We start from the raw sequence: 14,461 nt of genomic DNA, 5'->3' as shown, positions 1-14,461 counted from the left end.
TTTACATAGCTAAGCAATTGAGGCCTAAAGCATACAAGTGTGCAGACAGATAGTTGAAGAATGCAAAATAGCAGATTTATCTCTAATACAAGACAAAAAGTAGGCTCCATTATATGGTAGACACCACCAGTGTACCACAAGTAGAAGATGGATTATGTTCAGCCCATTTTGCACACATTATGCACAACAGTATTAGTATATCTCATGCGCAAAGCTAATAAAATTGATAAAATATTAGAAAAGCCAATGTTACAGTATGAGGCTTCATGAATGCTGGTACTGCACCTCCTCTCCCCTCACCAAAACAAAAGTCTGCCAAAGTTGAAGACCAAAAACAAAAAAAAAAGTCTAGTGAAACTGCAACAAGCTACTTACTACTACTAATGTAACAAATGGCTTGCTACAGTTAAACCACTACAGACAGTACAACAGCTGTGATTGGAAATTCAAATGCAGTATGGCATTACTGCACTCCCACACCATCAACACCTGTAGATTTTATCCTATGATAGCTTGCACTGACTGCCCCTTCACCCCACCATGATTACAGCTCAAACATTAAACTACATTAAGTAAACCAGTACTTTTATGCATATGCTTGCTTTATTATATGCCTTGTAACAAGGTTATATATAGTAATCCACTGTTAACAATCATTTAATCAACTGATGTTTGTCAGATATTTGTAAAATAATGGGTTAAGAATACTTTTCTCATTTTAGCATCATTTAAGAAAATAGAAATAATGGCCTAAACACATCTTAAAAAATATACTGCAGTACACAAAATATGCATTTTTCCACTGAAATAAGTAAGCATTTATAAAAAAATATATTATTGACTAGGATTTAAAATTAAAATTTTCTTTGGTATAACAGGCAACAATGTAGTATAAATTAAAAAATACAACAGAACTTCACCAGCAGCATGTTGTTCATAAGTTAAGAGTATCAGTAAGTAAAGGAACAAGGGTCATTTATTTCTAATACCAAAGTCATCTTATAAGCTCACATTTGCAATCACTTCATACTTCAAGAATTAAAATAAAGTTTTGTATTTTAAAATCATGACAACATAAAAAATATCCATTCATATAAAGATATCCTATTTCTCATAATTTAGAAATTCATATTGCCACTTTTATTGTAGGTATACTTTTCAAGCTTCTTGCATATTTCAGGCCTTCGCAGAAATTTAAAAGACTGTCTTTTAGTTTAACTGCCTCCATTCTGTTTGTCACTTTTCAGAGATGGCCTCTGGATTACAGACTATAATAGGAAAAAAAAACAATTTACATTTGAATAAAATTCATTTAGGCAAGGAACAATTTTAGAATGATTACTTGTGTGTTTCTTTATTGCAGGTGAGCAGTGCTAATAGATGTGTCACACAAAATATTTAATTGCAACTGTGAGGTGCTAAAGGCATGTCAGGCAAATTATTTGAAAACATCTTTCCTAACTTTTGCCCATATGAATAAAGCATTAATTTTAGGTTATTACAATTCTTACATGGTAAAAAAAGTATTGCACTTCTAAGATATGGAAACACACTTTCCCTAAAATGTTTAAAAAAACATCACATACTAAGGCCCATTGGGTTACAAACAAAATTTAGGCATGTGCCTCATTTCATATTACTGACCAATCAGGCTCAGGAATAGGCAAACAACATTCAAAGTCAGCATGGAAGGAAGGGAGTTAAGTATTTAGAAAACAACAATCTTGGAGAAAGAGAAGGTGGAGTTTGCCTCCTAATAAACAGGCAAATCTGGTAGGGATGAAAGCTAATACTGCTGGGCTCTTGCATCTTGGAAAGTTTTGTGTCACTGAATAGAAGCTGATATGCTGTTTGATGTTGATGCTGTTATCTTCTTAACTCAGCCATTTGAAACTGGATGATGACAGAAAGACAATCAGCCAGTAGCAGTATTCCAGGTAGGAGTGGTGAGACTGAAGAACTACCAATTCAGAAGAAGACAAATATCAAAAATTTCCTGGTGAACCACATTTGAATGAGGCTCATGAATGCAAATTAACCCTTAAGGGCATACATGTATTTTCAACTACATGGCTTCTGAATGCCCCTGACTTTTTACTTAATACAAGTCTTAAATCAGCCATTCAGGCCAATAAAGACAAATCCCACTAGCTGTAGACATGACATGTTTTGCCCTTTTTATGAGCCTGGCAAACATATGAAAATCTAACTGTAGGGTTAATGTAATGGCAATCAGGAAAGCCATTTTCCATGACAAGAACTGCAGATCCACTGAGGTTGCAGGTTCAAAAGGGGAAGAGACAAAAGCTTGCAGAACCAGCATAAAATCCCACAAAGGTGTTGGGTCCTTAAGTGGTGGCTGAAGCAAAAAGGTACCCTTCAAAAAGGCTTTGCAAAGCTTAGAACCTAGAGAAGCTGTTTTGTCATCTACTTGAAAGTTAGATATAGCTGCTAGTTGGACATTGACTGTAGAAGAACTGGCGCCTTGATGAAAAATGCTTTCCAAAAATACTAGAACCACCGGAATTGGAGCAGTAAAATGATCTAGATCATGCTGAGATGCCCAAATAGAGAAATATTTCCACTTGCTGGAATAAACCTTCCTGGTGGAAGATTAATGAGCTGCAACTAATATCTTTTTGACTGGTGAAGATAACCCGGGAGTTCTGACTATCATGGGAACTGGAGCAGCCAAGCGGTGAGCTTCAGACTGACCTGAAATGGGTGAGGTATCCCTGAGGGATGAGAAATGAGATCCAGAGCTGGATTTAATGTCCAGGGGGGGCACACTACATGAGACCACAGAGAAGGGAACCAGACTTGGCAAGGCCAGAATGGGGCAATGAGGATGATGGAGCACCCCAGCTTGCAAGCTTTCTGAAGAAATTTCAGGATCAGAGGGAGAGAAGGACAAGCATAAGCACTGGAGGGCCAAGCATGAAACAAAGCATCTCTGTAGGCTTCCCCCTGTGGGTGTTTCAGAGCGAAAAAGGCTGACCCCACTTTAGAAAGATCTGTTTCGCTACTGAAGGATTCAGAGACCATTTGTAAGGCATCAGGACAGATTTGCTGAGCCTGTCCGCAAGAATGCTGGACCTCCCCATAAAGTACGTTGCTACCAGAAAAAGGCTGATGGAGATTGCCCACTCCCACAGTCTCATGGCTTCATGACACAGGGTTTCCTCTGCTTGTTGATGTACCAGAATACAGACATACTGTCTGTCTGGGTGGCAATCATCCCTAGAGGAAGATGGGCACTGAGAGCTTGCAATGCTAGGAGCACAGCTCTCATCTCCAGGAGATGATATGCAATCAAGTCTCATGGGGAGACCATGTGCCTTGGACTATCCTTCCCAAGCAATGCCCCCCCCACGCAAGCAGGGAGGTGTCCATGGTCACCATGGTCAATGGGGCAGGAACAATAAAGGGATGACCCCAAAGACGATCCAGGGATCAAATCTACCATAGAAGAGAATCCCTGCATGTCCAAGATATGTGAATAGAGTGGGACAATGGTAGGTCTAGCAGGGACCACTGAACCACAAGGGTCCAGTGAAGTACCCACATGTGCAACTGGGCCACGGGCACGAGGGTGATCATGGCTGCCATGGACCCTAATGCCTGTAAGACCAACTCTGCTGTTGATGACTGAGTTTGAAGGATACAGAAAGCATGTTGTTTTAAGGACTGAATTCTGTCTGAGGTTATAAATACCTTGGTCTGAATTGTGTCCAACCGAGCTCCAATGAAATCCAGAACTTGAACCAGAGTCAGTAGGGATTTGTTGAGATTTATGGTTATGCCCAACTAGTGAGCTGTTTGGAGAAGGAAATCCCTGGCCTGACAAAGTTGATGCCTGGTGGGGGCAGGAAGGAGCCAATCATCCAGATAGGGGAAGACCTGGAAGCCCTGCAGCCACAGGTGAGCCACTACCACTGCCATCACTTTGGTGAACACCCTGGGGTCTGTGCTGAGACCAAAGGGTAGCGATCTGAACTGATAATGATTGGCCCCCAACCGGAAGTGGAGGAACCTCTGAGAGTATCTGTCCATTTTAATGTGGTAGTACGCATCCTGAAGGTCAGCTGAGCACATCCAGTCATTCTCCTGCAAGAAAGGCAGATTGGATTGGAGAGTGACCATCTGGAATTTTGTCTTGGCAACTGACAGATTTAGGGTGGAAAGATCCAGAATGGGTCTTAAGTCCCCCTTTTTCTTTTGCACTAAAAAGGATCTGAAATAGATGCCTAATCTGAACTAGTCTGGGGGGATGGGCTGGATGACTTGCTTTTCTAGCAGCTTGGCAATTTCCAGTGCTGCCTCCTCCATTTGTGTGGGTGGGACATCCAGGAGATGTCTGGGAGGGGGAGGTGTTTGAATGAAGGGGATTGAATATCCTCTGGATATGATCTGCAACACCTCATGATCATCTGGGATGGACTCTCAGGCCATTGGCTGTAGCGAAAGTCAGCCACCGACTGCCTCCACAGACGAGCAGTCAGGCAGTCCTGTGTGGATCTGTCTGAGAAAGAATCTCGAGACTCCAGATTCCTTGGGACCCCTCTGCCTTTGGGGCATCGTCTGTCAAATCCCCCTCTGCCTCTGGGGTAAGGCAAGTCCTGAGCATCCTGAGAGAAGCCCTGAGATTTCTGGAACATCATCTCTGCCCTTCACTGATTCCTTGAAAAGATTTGTTGAGGGGTGGAGAAGTGGATTCCAATGGCAGAGTCTTCCTGTCTTTCTCACTCTGGACTAGAGTGTCACGTATGGACTTTCCAAAGAGGGTGGAACCGTGGTACAGGGCATTAGTAAAAGATGCCTTAAAGGACTCCATGAAGGCACAGAGTCAGAGCCAGGCATGATACCTGATGGCAATGCTTGTCCTGCCAGCTCTAGCTATGCCCTCAGTAGCATGAGAGAGAAGCCACATAGTGGTGTTGGCAGTCAAAGTGAGGGTGGCCATCTGAGAGGAGAAAAACCTTTCTATCCTCTGCCAATATGGGCCCTGTGGTAGTCTCAGCAATCTCTTTGAATAGGTCTCATTGAAGTCTAATTATGTGTGCCATATAGTTACGTCCACGTACCGAGAATGTGGCTGAAGCGTACACCCGCTTTCCCAAAACAGTCCACCGTCCTGGACTCTCAATCTGGCAGATGGACCATGGAGCTCACCTGCAAAAGCTCCTTCTTGGTGGCCACTGCCACCACCATGGCATCAACCGGGGATCCCTTGGTCCAATAAGTTCTGTCCGAAGGTGCACTAAGTATTTTATCTGGGTGTTTGGGGATAGGCTCTACTGTGTCAGGCTCTTTCCATGCTTGAGATGTAATCAGATCCACTAAGGGATCCATGGGGAGGGGAAACCCAGGATGTAGAGGGTCCTCCATTAGATGCCTCCAGGAACACCGACTCACCTGGGTTGGGTTTCTGGGCAGACCACCCCCCCCCCTCACTGATGAAGGATCTCCATGATGTCTCCAAAGGAGACATTTTTGATAGGTGACTGGGGGGAACCCTCCCCTTCCACCAAACTGGTGGCCTCCATGAGTGACTCTGAAGAGGACTCTAAATGCCTCTTTTTGCATGTGTGTTTTTGAGGAACCTCCTTGGGGGAGTCTCTGCGGAGGACTGAAAAACATCAATCTGTTCCTGTGGGGGAACTCCCTGGGACAGAGCAGCAGCAGGCTGTCCCTGAGTGGCCAGGATGGTGAAATCTGGACCAGATACATAGGGAGCCAGGAGGGACTCCAAGGATGAAAGCATCAAGGGTTTTGATGGAACCGAGAGGACCCTCTCCACCATGTCAAAAGCAGAAAGAAAATGAACCCCTGGAGAGGAAACCCTCTGATCCAAATGGGTGAACTGGAGACAAACCTCCAGAAGCTGAGACTCTGAACAGTCCACTCAGCTCTGAAAAACTTGGAACCAGCACCACCACATTGGATCTGGTGCCGAGGCCACGGCTCCAAGAGCTGACTAGCTCTGAACTAGCCAGATCCAATCCGGTCAGGGTAATGGCTGGTGTCACAGTATAAGGTACCATCGGTGCTGACCCCAAGAGGCCTCAGATCTGAATGCTCTGAAACCAGGGGTTGGATTGGAGAATGAGTGATCGGGACAAAGGCAGATTGCATGTCCCCAGCCCCATAGAGGGAGGGGGCAGGCATGACTCCCATCTGGATCTGTGTGTGGATAAATCTCCCCATCATCTTGTCCACCTTGGCTTTGGAAAGGCTGCAGGTGGACCTAGAAGAGGAAGCCACTGACTCCAGTCTAGAGAACTGGTAAGGGGAAGCTGACAGGGGTGAGTGGACCCAAGATGCCACTGGCTCCATGGAAAAACAAGGGGAACAGAGCCAGAGGAACCTGCACTGGCAGTTGGGCAGGAATAACTAAAGGTTCTGCTGAGGCAAAGTGGTCAGGGGATTGGTTCTTCAGTCTGTCTCGGTCCTTGTGCTTACGCTTCTCCCTGTCCCTGGTCCTCTTAGCAGGAGGTTGATCCCTGAGGCTGGGGCGGAGGAAGCAGAAGAGGCAGCCGAAGCCGCTGCAGCAGCAGGGGCCTCTGCCAAAGGTAGACAGAGGAGGACCTTCAGAATGAGTTTATTCCTCCTGCCAATCAACAGGTAGGGATTGAACCCCATGCAGATTGAGCAGGAGTAATTGAGGTGAGGCACACTTAAACAAAACATGCAGAGAGTGTTGCCATCAGCTGGTGAAAGCTTGGGTGTCTCCACCATATGGGTGGAAGACAGAGACCCAAACACGCACACACACACACACACACACACACACACACACACACACACACACACACACACACACACACACACTAGGCTAGGAAAGGAAGGGAAAGAAAAGTGGGAATGTTTTTTTTTTATATAAACAAGCACCAGATGCCTGAGTGCTAAGTTAGAAAGATGGAAAAGTGGCAAGGGGAGATAGAAAAGTGGGAGGATAAATCATTAGAAGAAAACTACAAACTTACCCAAAACAGTTGCTTAGAGCCCAGTCCACAATGCGAACACTAGTGTAGCAAATGAGATCTGAAGAGAGGAGTGAGACAGCCGCATTATGGGTAGGGGAGGAGCTTGGAGCTTGGATCAGATGCTTGAAATGCAGCCAAGTTAGATCCATCCTGGATCCAATTACCCACAGGTTGAAGAACAAATAAAGACAACAACTTCAGATCAATAGATTTAATGAAGAACAGAACAAGAATATCAAGCAAAAATCTGGATTTTCTGTGAAAATCTGGACAACTGAGAGGTATGCTCCCAAAGCTAAGTCAAACTTTCCCATGTTGTAAAGACCAGGAACCAGTAATGCAGGTAACACATTTAAACTTTGCAGACTCTGCTTTGCTGCAGCTACAGACAGGTATTTAATGAACAGGCAAGGGGCTGAGTCTGGATAAGAAAATAATTATGGAGATAGGCATCCTGAAAGCCTAAAAAAAAGTTCACCCAGTTTTCTTTTGACAGAAATGGAAAGAAGGATGAATTTACCCTGACCACCTGAAAGTTTCCTTTGGATATAAATTAATTACTTTGGATATAAATTAATTACTCCTCTCAAAATAAGTATAGGTCTAACATCCTTTGTCTCTTTGAAAGCTATAAAAACCGTTTGGTTGGTTCTTTTTTGCATTAACAGCCCCTTTTTTGCTGAAAAGTTTAATGAGCTAAAATCTGTGGTAAGGGAGACAGTGAGGAAGAAATGAGTATGAAGGTGTATCATACAGCATCTGAATATTGCTTTCCTTATTTGGTTGTTCTGCATGATGACAAGCCACTCATCTAAGGCCTCGTGGATTTGACTATTATCTCCATGAAAGAGAACTGCGGTTTCCCTCTTGCTGCTGATTGTTCCTGCATCTGGGCTAACAATCATTCTGAGAGCAACTGCAGCCATGTTGGTGTCTTCCAGAATTAGAGTTGTTTTTTGTTGTTGGCCACATCACAATCAAACCTGTCATGATCTGTATTGCATCTCTGAGAATGGGCAGTGATGGCAATAGAAATGTGGCCCTTGATGTCTTTTTACATGTTCACCAGGTGATTCTGAACTGATGGACTGAAAAACAAGCCCCACTGAACAGGTCACTGGTAAAGTTTACCTTAGTATCACCTGCAGTATCTCTCCGGTATGGCCAGGCATAACAAAGAGGTTTATTGGAACCTGCTTCCCTAGCTGCCCTATTCATTGACTTGTGAGCAAGGCACATGGTGAGATCAGCAATGGATGACAAAGTTGCCATATGACACTGGAGTTTGAACTTAGGCTGTCTATCTGGGTCCTATTTTAGTAACTATCTCATTTTGAGCTTCAGCTTTCACTGGAATCTTAGCACATGAAACAGTTTATTTCCCTGAAGGAAAACATGGAGAATACATGAATACACTTCCTAAACCTGACCAAAGCTCTGGATTTTATATTTTAAGAAGAGACAGTTGGATCTTGCAGGGTAGGAACTTTTTTATGGGGTACTGCAGCAACAATAGAATCTAGTTTGAGAATCTCCATCAAGGACATCCAGTCTTTGCAAAGTTAAATGATCTTGTCTGGTCTTCTCAAGACAGATGCCACAACATCATGTTTTCATGTGTAGTTTTTACAACTAAGCCTCACATTTTATTGAAAGAAGAAATCACCCAAGAATAAATTTGAGATTCTGAAAGAGCTTATGCTAGAACTTTGAGTGAGGAGTTGTGGGGTTTGAGGTTCATTTTTCCCATTGCCTCTTCATATCAGGTACTTCCTCCAAACCTCTGGTCATGTGGGGTGATGGCAAGTAATCAATGCACTCTTCCTCCTTAATATTTTTCAACTGCATGCTCTTGTGAAGACACACTCCCAACCTTAATAAACTTTGCTGTCACTTCTCTCCTTCACTTTACAAGTAGAGTTTGTATTACTACTCACCCTTTCTGAGGCCTTCACTCATAGTTTTCCACTGCTTGCCTCTCTGGTTTGATTTGTTTCTTTGGATTGCACCTGATTCACACCCTTTTTGCTACCCCCCACCCCCAATACTAAGTCTATATTAAATTCCTGCTGTTTATGGAGCCATCTTTAAATTAATAGTCTCCCATCAGGACACAAGGGGTTTAAGCCCCACTCCGTTCACCTGTGGTATGCACGGGCTCACTTTGCACCCCACCCTGCCCCTAATCTCACCCACACCCACTACATCTAGATTTATTCTAGGCACTAACCCCTTCCAATAACCAGCAATAAATCAGAACAATACTAGTAACCTATCTCCTCTGCCACCCACAGTACCCCACCCACTTCCAATCTAACTGCTAAGCTGGCACAGTCATGCTACTACCTAATGTGCTTACACTCCTTACCTGCACTCTTCTTGCACACCAAACATCCTACCAGAACACCATAATAGGCAAACCCCACCACCATCACTGCACCTGTAATCTCACTTCTATCCACCACCCACTTTCTAATTACACTTGTCATACCATCACAATCTCTATCCCAATACACCCACCATACTACCAGTCACCTGTTACATTCAAACACAAACTATCCCTACAATATGACAGGTTAATTACAAGATTTATAAAACTTATGTTTACTGCCTTATCTAAATTAGCCCTCAGTGGTGATATCCACCCTAACCCTGGTCCTACCATTACCAACTTACTTTAAAAAATCTGTCTAATAACTGCTGCTTCTCACAACGAACATCCACCAGAAAGCCAACTGACATGTGTTTATGTGTCTAAATATCAGAAGTATAACTAATAACACCCATGACCTAAATGCCAACATAGCTTTATGCTCTCCTGATATTATTATCCTGACTGAAACTTGGCTCAAACCTCACATAGAAATTGAGGAAATACTCCCAAAAGGTTATAACATTCTTTGAGTAGATAGACCATCTAAAAAAGGGGGTGGTGTGATTCTAGACACATCTGCCCCCACATTGGAAATGAAGAAATCCTGTATGCCACCCTCAAACTAAACCCAAATAAAACAATCAACATTATAGGATGCTACTTCCGATCTGGCCAAAACATCCCACCCCTGGAAAACCTCCTGAACTGGGCTAACCATTCCCTACCCCAGGAAACCATAATCCTAGGTGATTTTAATATTAACTGGCTCTCTTGTAGTAAAAATCATCCAGCACAGCACCTAAACCTTCATGGTTTCTCTCAACTAATACAGTCACCTACCCCGATAAATAAAAAGCTAACAAACATACTGCTCTCGGCTGGATATTAGTCAATAAAGACCCTCACTCATACTTAGCTGGCTGTTTACCAGACAGCCTCAGTGACCACACTCCAACATTCCTTCTGAGACACCACTTAAATTGTGCTAAACCCATTATCTATAGGTAAATCAAAAATAGGGTAAACTTTAACCCTCTCTCCTTTATCTCATCCCTTCAAAAATGTGATTGGACACCACTAAAGTATCTCAATCTGGATGAAGCCATCCACTTCTTCAATAGCACTTTCCTAAACATCCTAAACACACATGCTCCCATAAGAAATGCCAAAATCAAAACACAGTACTCACTTTGGGTATAAAAAAGGACCAGGGCACTAATGAAAATCAGAGTTAAGGCCTGGGAGCACTGAAGCTTAACAAAAACCCCTCCTCTAGAGTCATTTCTAAAGTTATGCTACAAGGCCAAAAAGCAAATAAAAGATGAAAAAAAACAATATTATCAGTCTGCTCTAAACTCCTCCCATCACAACCCTAAGCAGTTCTGGTCCACAATAAACTCCATTCTCCACCCAGGTAAAGTAGACACCCCCCACCTACCACTCCCCCTTGCTCTAGCAGTATTGCTGACTCATTCAATAAACACTTTACTGAAACCATTCTGTCTTTGACTAAACAACGCAACCCTCTATACACCCTCCCCTACATCAAAACCAAATACTCTAGCCACAGTGTTTTCTTTTTCATCAGTACCTACCTCCTATATAAAAAACTTCTATTGAAACTTAAGCCTACAAAACTTGCAGCTGACAATCTCCCCTCTGAATACCTAAAAATAGCAGCAGAAGCCCTAGCTTATCCAGTCTCTGCCTTAATTAATCAGTCCTTATCAGAAAGCTATGTCCCCACACTGTGGAAAATATCACACATCATTCCCCTCCATAAAGGTGGCTCCTCCACTGAACTTTCCAATTACTGCCCCATAGCCATCCTTTCTCTACTTTCCAAGATACTTGAGAAATGCATCCATTCTCAAGTCTTAGACTACCTCTTAGCCAATAACCTCCTCTCCAGCACCCAGCATGGCTTCAGGCCATACTACAGTACTACTACCACCTTGTTCTCTTTCATTAATGCTATCCTTCATTATAAAAATAAAGGCCTGTTCTCCTCTGCTATATTTCTCGATCTATCCAAGGCTTTTGACATGGTCCCACACAAACTTCTGATCTCTGTTCTCACTAATCTATCCTTTCCCCAATCAGCTACTGATTGGTTTCACAGCTATCTAACTGGCCGCCAGCCATCAGTTGTCTGGCATAATGACCTATCTCCTTTACTTCCTGTAACACTCGGTGTTCCCCAAGGCTCTATCCATGGTCCCCTACTATTCTCACTCTTCACCAATGATCTATTCATAGCCACCAAGCCTGCTTCTCTTATACAGTATGCAGATGACTCCACCCTCATCTGCTCAGCCCCAACTATACCTGAACTTCACAAGATCACACAGGAAGCCTTTTCATCTGTAGAAAACTGGCCATCTAATGCCCAGTTATTACTCAAACAGATCAAGACTAAACTCCTTATCTTCCAACCCACTAAATCTAACCCAATTATCCCCCACTTTAATATTCTAGCCAAAGACAATACCATCATTTCCCCAACAGAACACACCAAACTACTTGGTGTTAAAATTGATAACAATATCAGATTTGACACTCACATTTCTATTACCATAAAAAAGTTCACAAAAAACTAGGTGCATTGTACAGAAACAACAATCCCTCACCAAGACAGTCAGAATTTTTGCTGCCAATTCCCACCTAATCTCCACTTTACTCTACACATCTCCTATATTTACCTACCTTAGACAAACAGACCTAAACAAGCTCAAGGCTTGCTAAAATAAAATTGCTAAGTTTGCCACTGGTGCATCTTATCGCAGCCACCACTGTATCTCACTTTAGAGAACTTGACTGGCTTTAACTCACTCAACTTCTTCACCTGAATCAACTCTCCCTTGCCCACAGGTTAGTAATCCATCCTCTTAAAGTCCCATCCCTTCAAAACCTTCTCCAGTCATACTGTTCCACTAGACCTCCACTTTCCAGCAGCAAAAATCTACTTCTGGTGACCAAACCCAAGAACTCAGAGGGAGAAGCACTATTCTTATATATCATATCCAGATTATAGAACAATCTCCCTCCCCTCTATAACCACACTACCTTCTTGCAATCACTTCAAAACTGCACTAAAAACTCATTTAAAAATCCCCTGGTTATGCCCATATACCAATCCTGACTAGTAACCCTCCTTTTACCTCCCCTTCCTCTCACCTCCCCTAGCCACCATGCCTCACACCATCTGATTATTGCATTCCTTCCTCTGTAGGCTCTGGCTCACCCTTTACCCTACCCTTCCCTCCTCACTCAGTCTCTCAGACCTGTTGTAACATGCTTAACTACCTCAGTTCATCTCAACTCCAAATACCTATCCAACTGACTTACACCTAGCTTCCTCTCACTACCACGTATACTACTCACTCAGTGTCCTCTCTTACTCCTCTATCTTCCCCTTCCAAGCTTGTTCCACCTTTGTGTGGTGCATCTGCTTGAGTTTAGTGCAATATTTGTATATAAGATTTAGGTATATGAGTTTAGAACAGTATCTGTTTGAGCTTCATACTATCTGTATATACATCCTGCCTTTATTCCTAGCCTTTAGCTAGATATTGGTATATCTGTTCATTACTATGTTTCATATTGTATGTATAGCTAATGTTTGCTGCAGTATGTATTATTTGCTGTTGTATGTATATTCATTTGTTCATGTAGTCTGCTGCTCATTTATTGTTCTGTGGAGCTTTTCTCCCCGGGCCTCCACTGAAAAAGGACCTGGGTCCAGTTGGAATTTCCCGGTAAACAATGTAAGTAATAAATAAATAAATAATGTCTTCAGAATGCAGGAGGAAACCACAGCACCTGGAGGAAATCCACATGAACTCAGGGAGGACATGCAGACTCCACAAAGAAGGCACCCCAGCTGAAAACTGAACCTCTTGCTGTGAGGCAACAATGGTATCCGCTCTGCCACTGTGCCACCCCCAATGAGGTACTTACCTGTCATAAAACAGATAAAGAATTGTATGATGTAATAGCTGTCTAGAAAAATATAAGTAAAATTAAGCAAACGTTAGAGTGAACTGCAGAGCTTTTTCTCAAAAAAAAATATTTTAGTTGAAGGACACTGGGATTGTTCTTTTGATGCTAACTCAATGCAAATTAAAAGAGATCTGAAAGAGATGCTAATTTGCACAGTATTATGGGTAAAAGGAGAAGAGTTAGTAGTATGAAAAAAAATACATATGCTGAGCTTCATATGAGTTGATTAAAGGCCTGCAGCTTTAGACCTCACATTAAAAAGGATGGACCTCCTTATAGTAAATGTTTTTCACTGGAAAATATCTTTGGACAAAATAGCACAATTAACAAAAGTATAATAGCTCATGTTCATTTTGCATTCGTATGTTATGTAATATAGTTTATGTTTCATCATTGTTGACTTCAGTATACAATTTGCATTACTTGTATCTGCCATACTGATATATTACCAGCTTAATTTGTTCATTATTATTATTTTTTTTGCAGCAGCAGCAGGGTCTGTGGATTCTGTAAACAATTATACACAAGATGAGATGCAGAAATCTGTACAGCATTATGACAAATCAGCATTTTACTTCTACTGTAAAGGAGAATATTTACTGTACCTTGACTGATGTGTCCACATTCTCTAGTACTGGAGCCCAGTGTATAAGGTGGGGAACAGACTGTTTTTGCAGTGATGTCACTTGGATATTGGTGGATGCTAGGATGAAGAAGCCAAATAAAGTGTAAGAAAAATATGTACAGTTTTATAACTGTGGACATATTGTACATAATATTTAAAATGAATTCTTACAGGTTTATTCTCCTTCAGCTTATGGTTTAGTATTATTCAGCTAGATACACAATGATTAATAAAGTCAAGTAGAATGCCTTTTGGCTAACCGTGTTTCAGACAGATTCTGCTGAAAGCCAGAAGAGGGATCGCTGAAACACTTCTGATATTCTGTTTTAGAGAATGGTCTTAATGTACATCAGTATCCTGATTGGAGAACGAGCATTCTACAGCAGGGTATTAATGTACAAGTAATGCCCACGTCTGCTGCTTCAAGGCAGCATATCGAGCCGCTGTGGAGCTCAAACTGAGAAAACAGAACGG

General features: G+C 42.4%; 1 protein-coding gene across 1 annotated transcript in view; it reads right to left on the bottom strand.

Annotated features, from left to right (window-relative positions):
* Positions 1-584: 584 nt before the first annotated feature.
* LOC122801234 (mucin-4-like) overlaps positions 585-14,461 on the bottom strand; it is a 152,887-nt gene continuing 139,010 nt past the window's right edge. The window contains exons 11-12 of the mRNA XM_044070786.1: positions 13,968-14,065; positions 585-1,268 (exon numbers count right to left, since the gene is read on the bottom strand). Coding sequence (XP_043926721.1) covers positions 1,215-1,268; positions 13,968-14,065 — 152 coding nt within the window. The 3' untranslated portion in view covers positions 585-1,214. The remainder of the gene's footprint in view (positions 1,269-13,967; positions 14,066-14,461) is intronic.

This window comes from Protopterus annectens, chromosome 4.part1 (assembly GCF_019279795.1).
Source record: "Protopterus annectens isolate FY-2018-M chromosome 4.part1, PAN1.0, whole genome shotgun sequence".
Lineage (NCBI taxonomy): Eukaryota > Metazoa > Chordata > Ceratodontiformes > Protopteridae > Protopterus > Protopterus annectens.
This window is presented reverse-complemented; position numbering and strand designations above follow the sequence as displayed.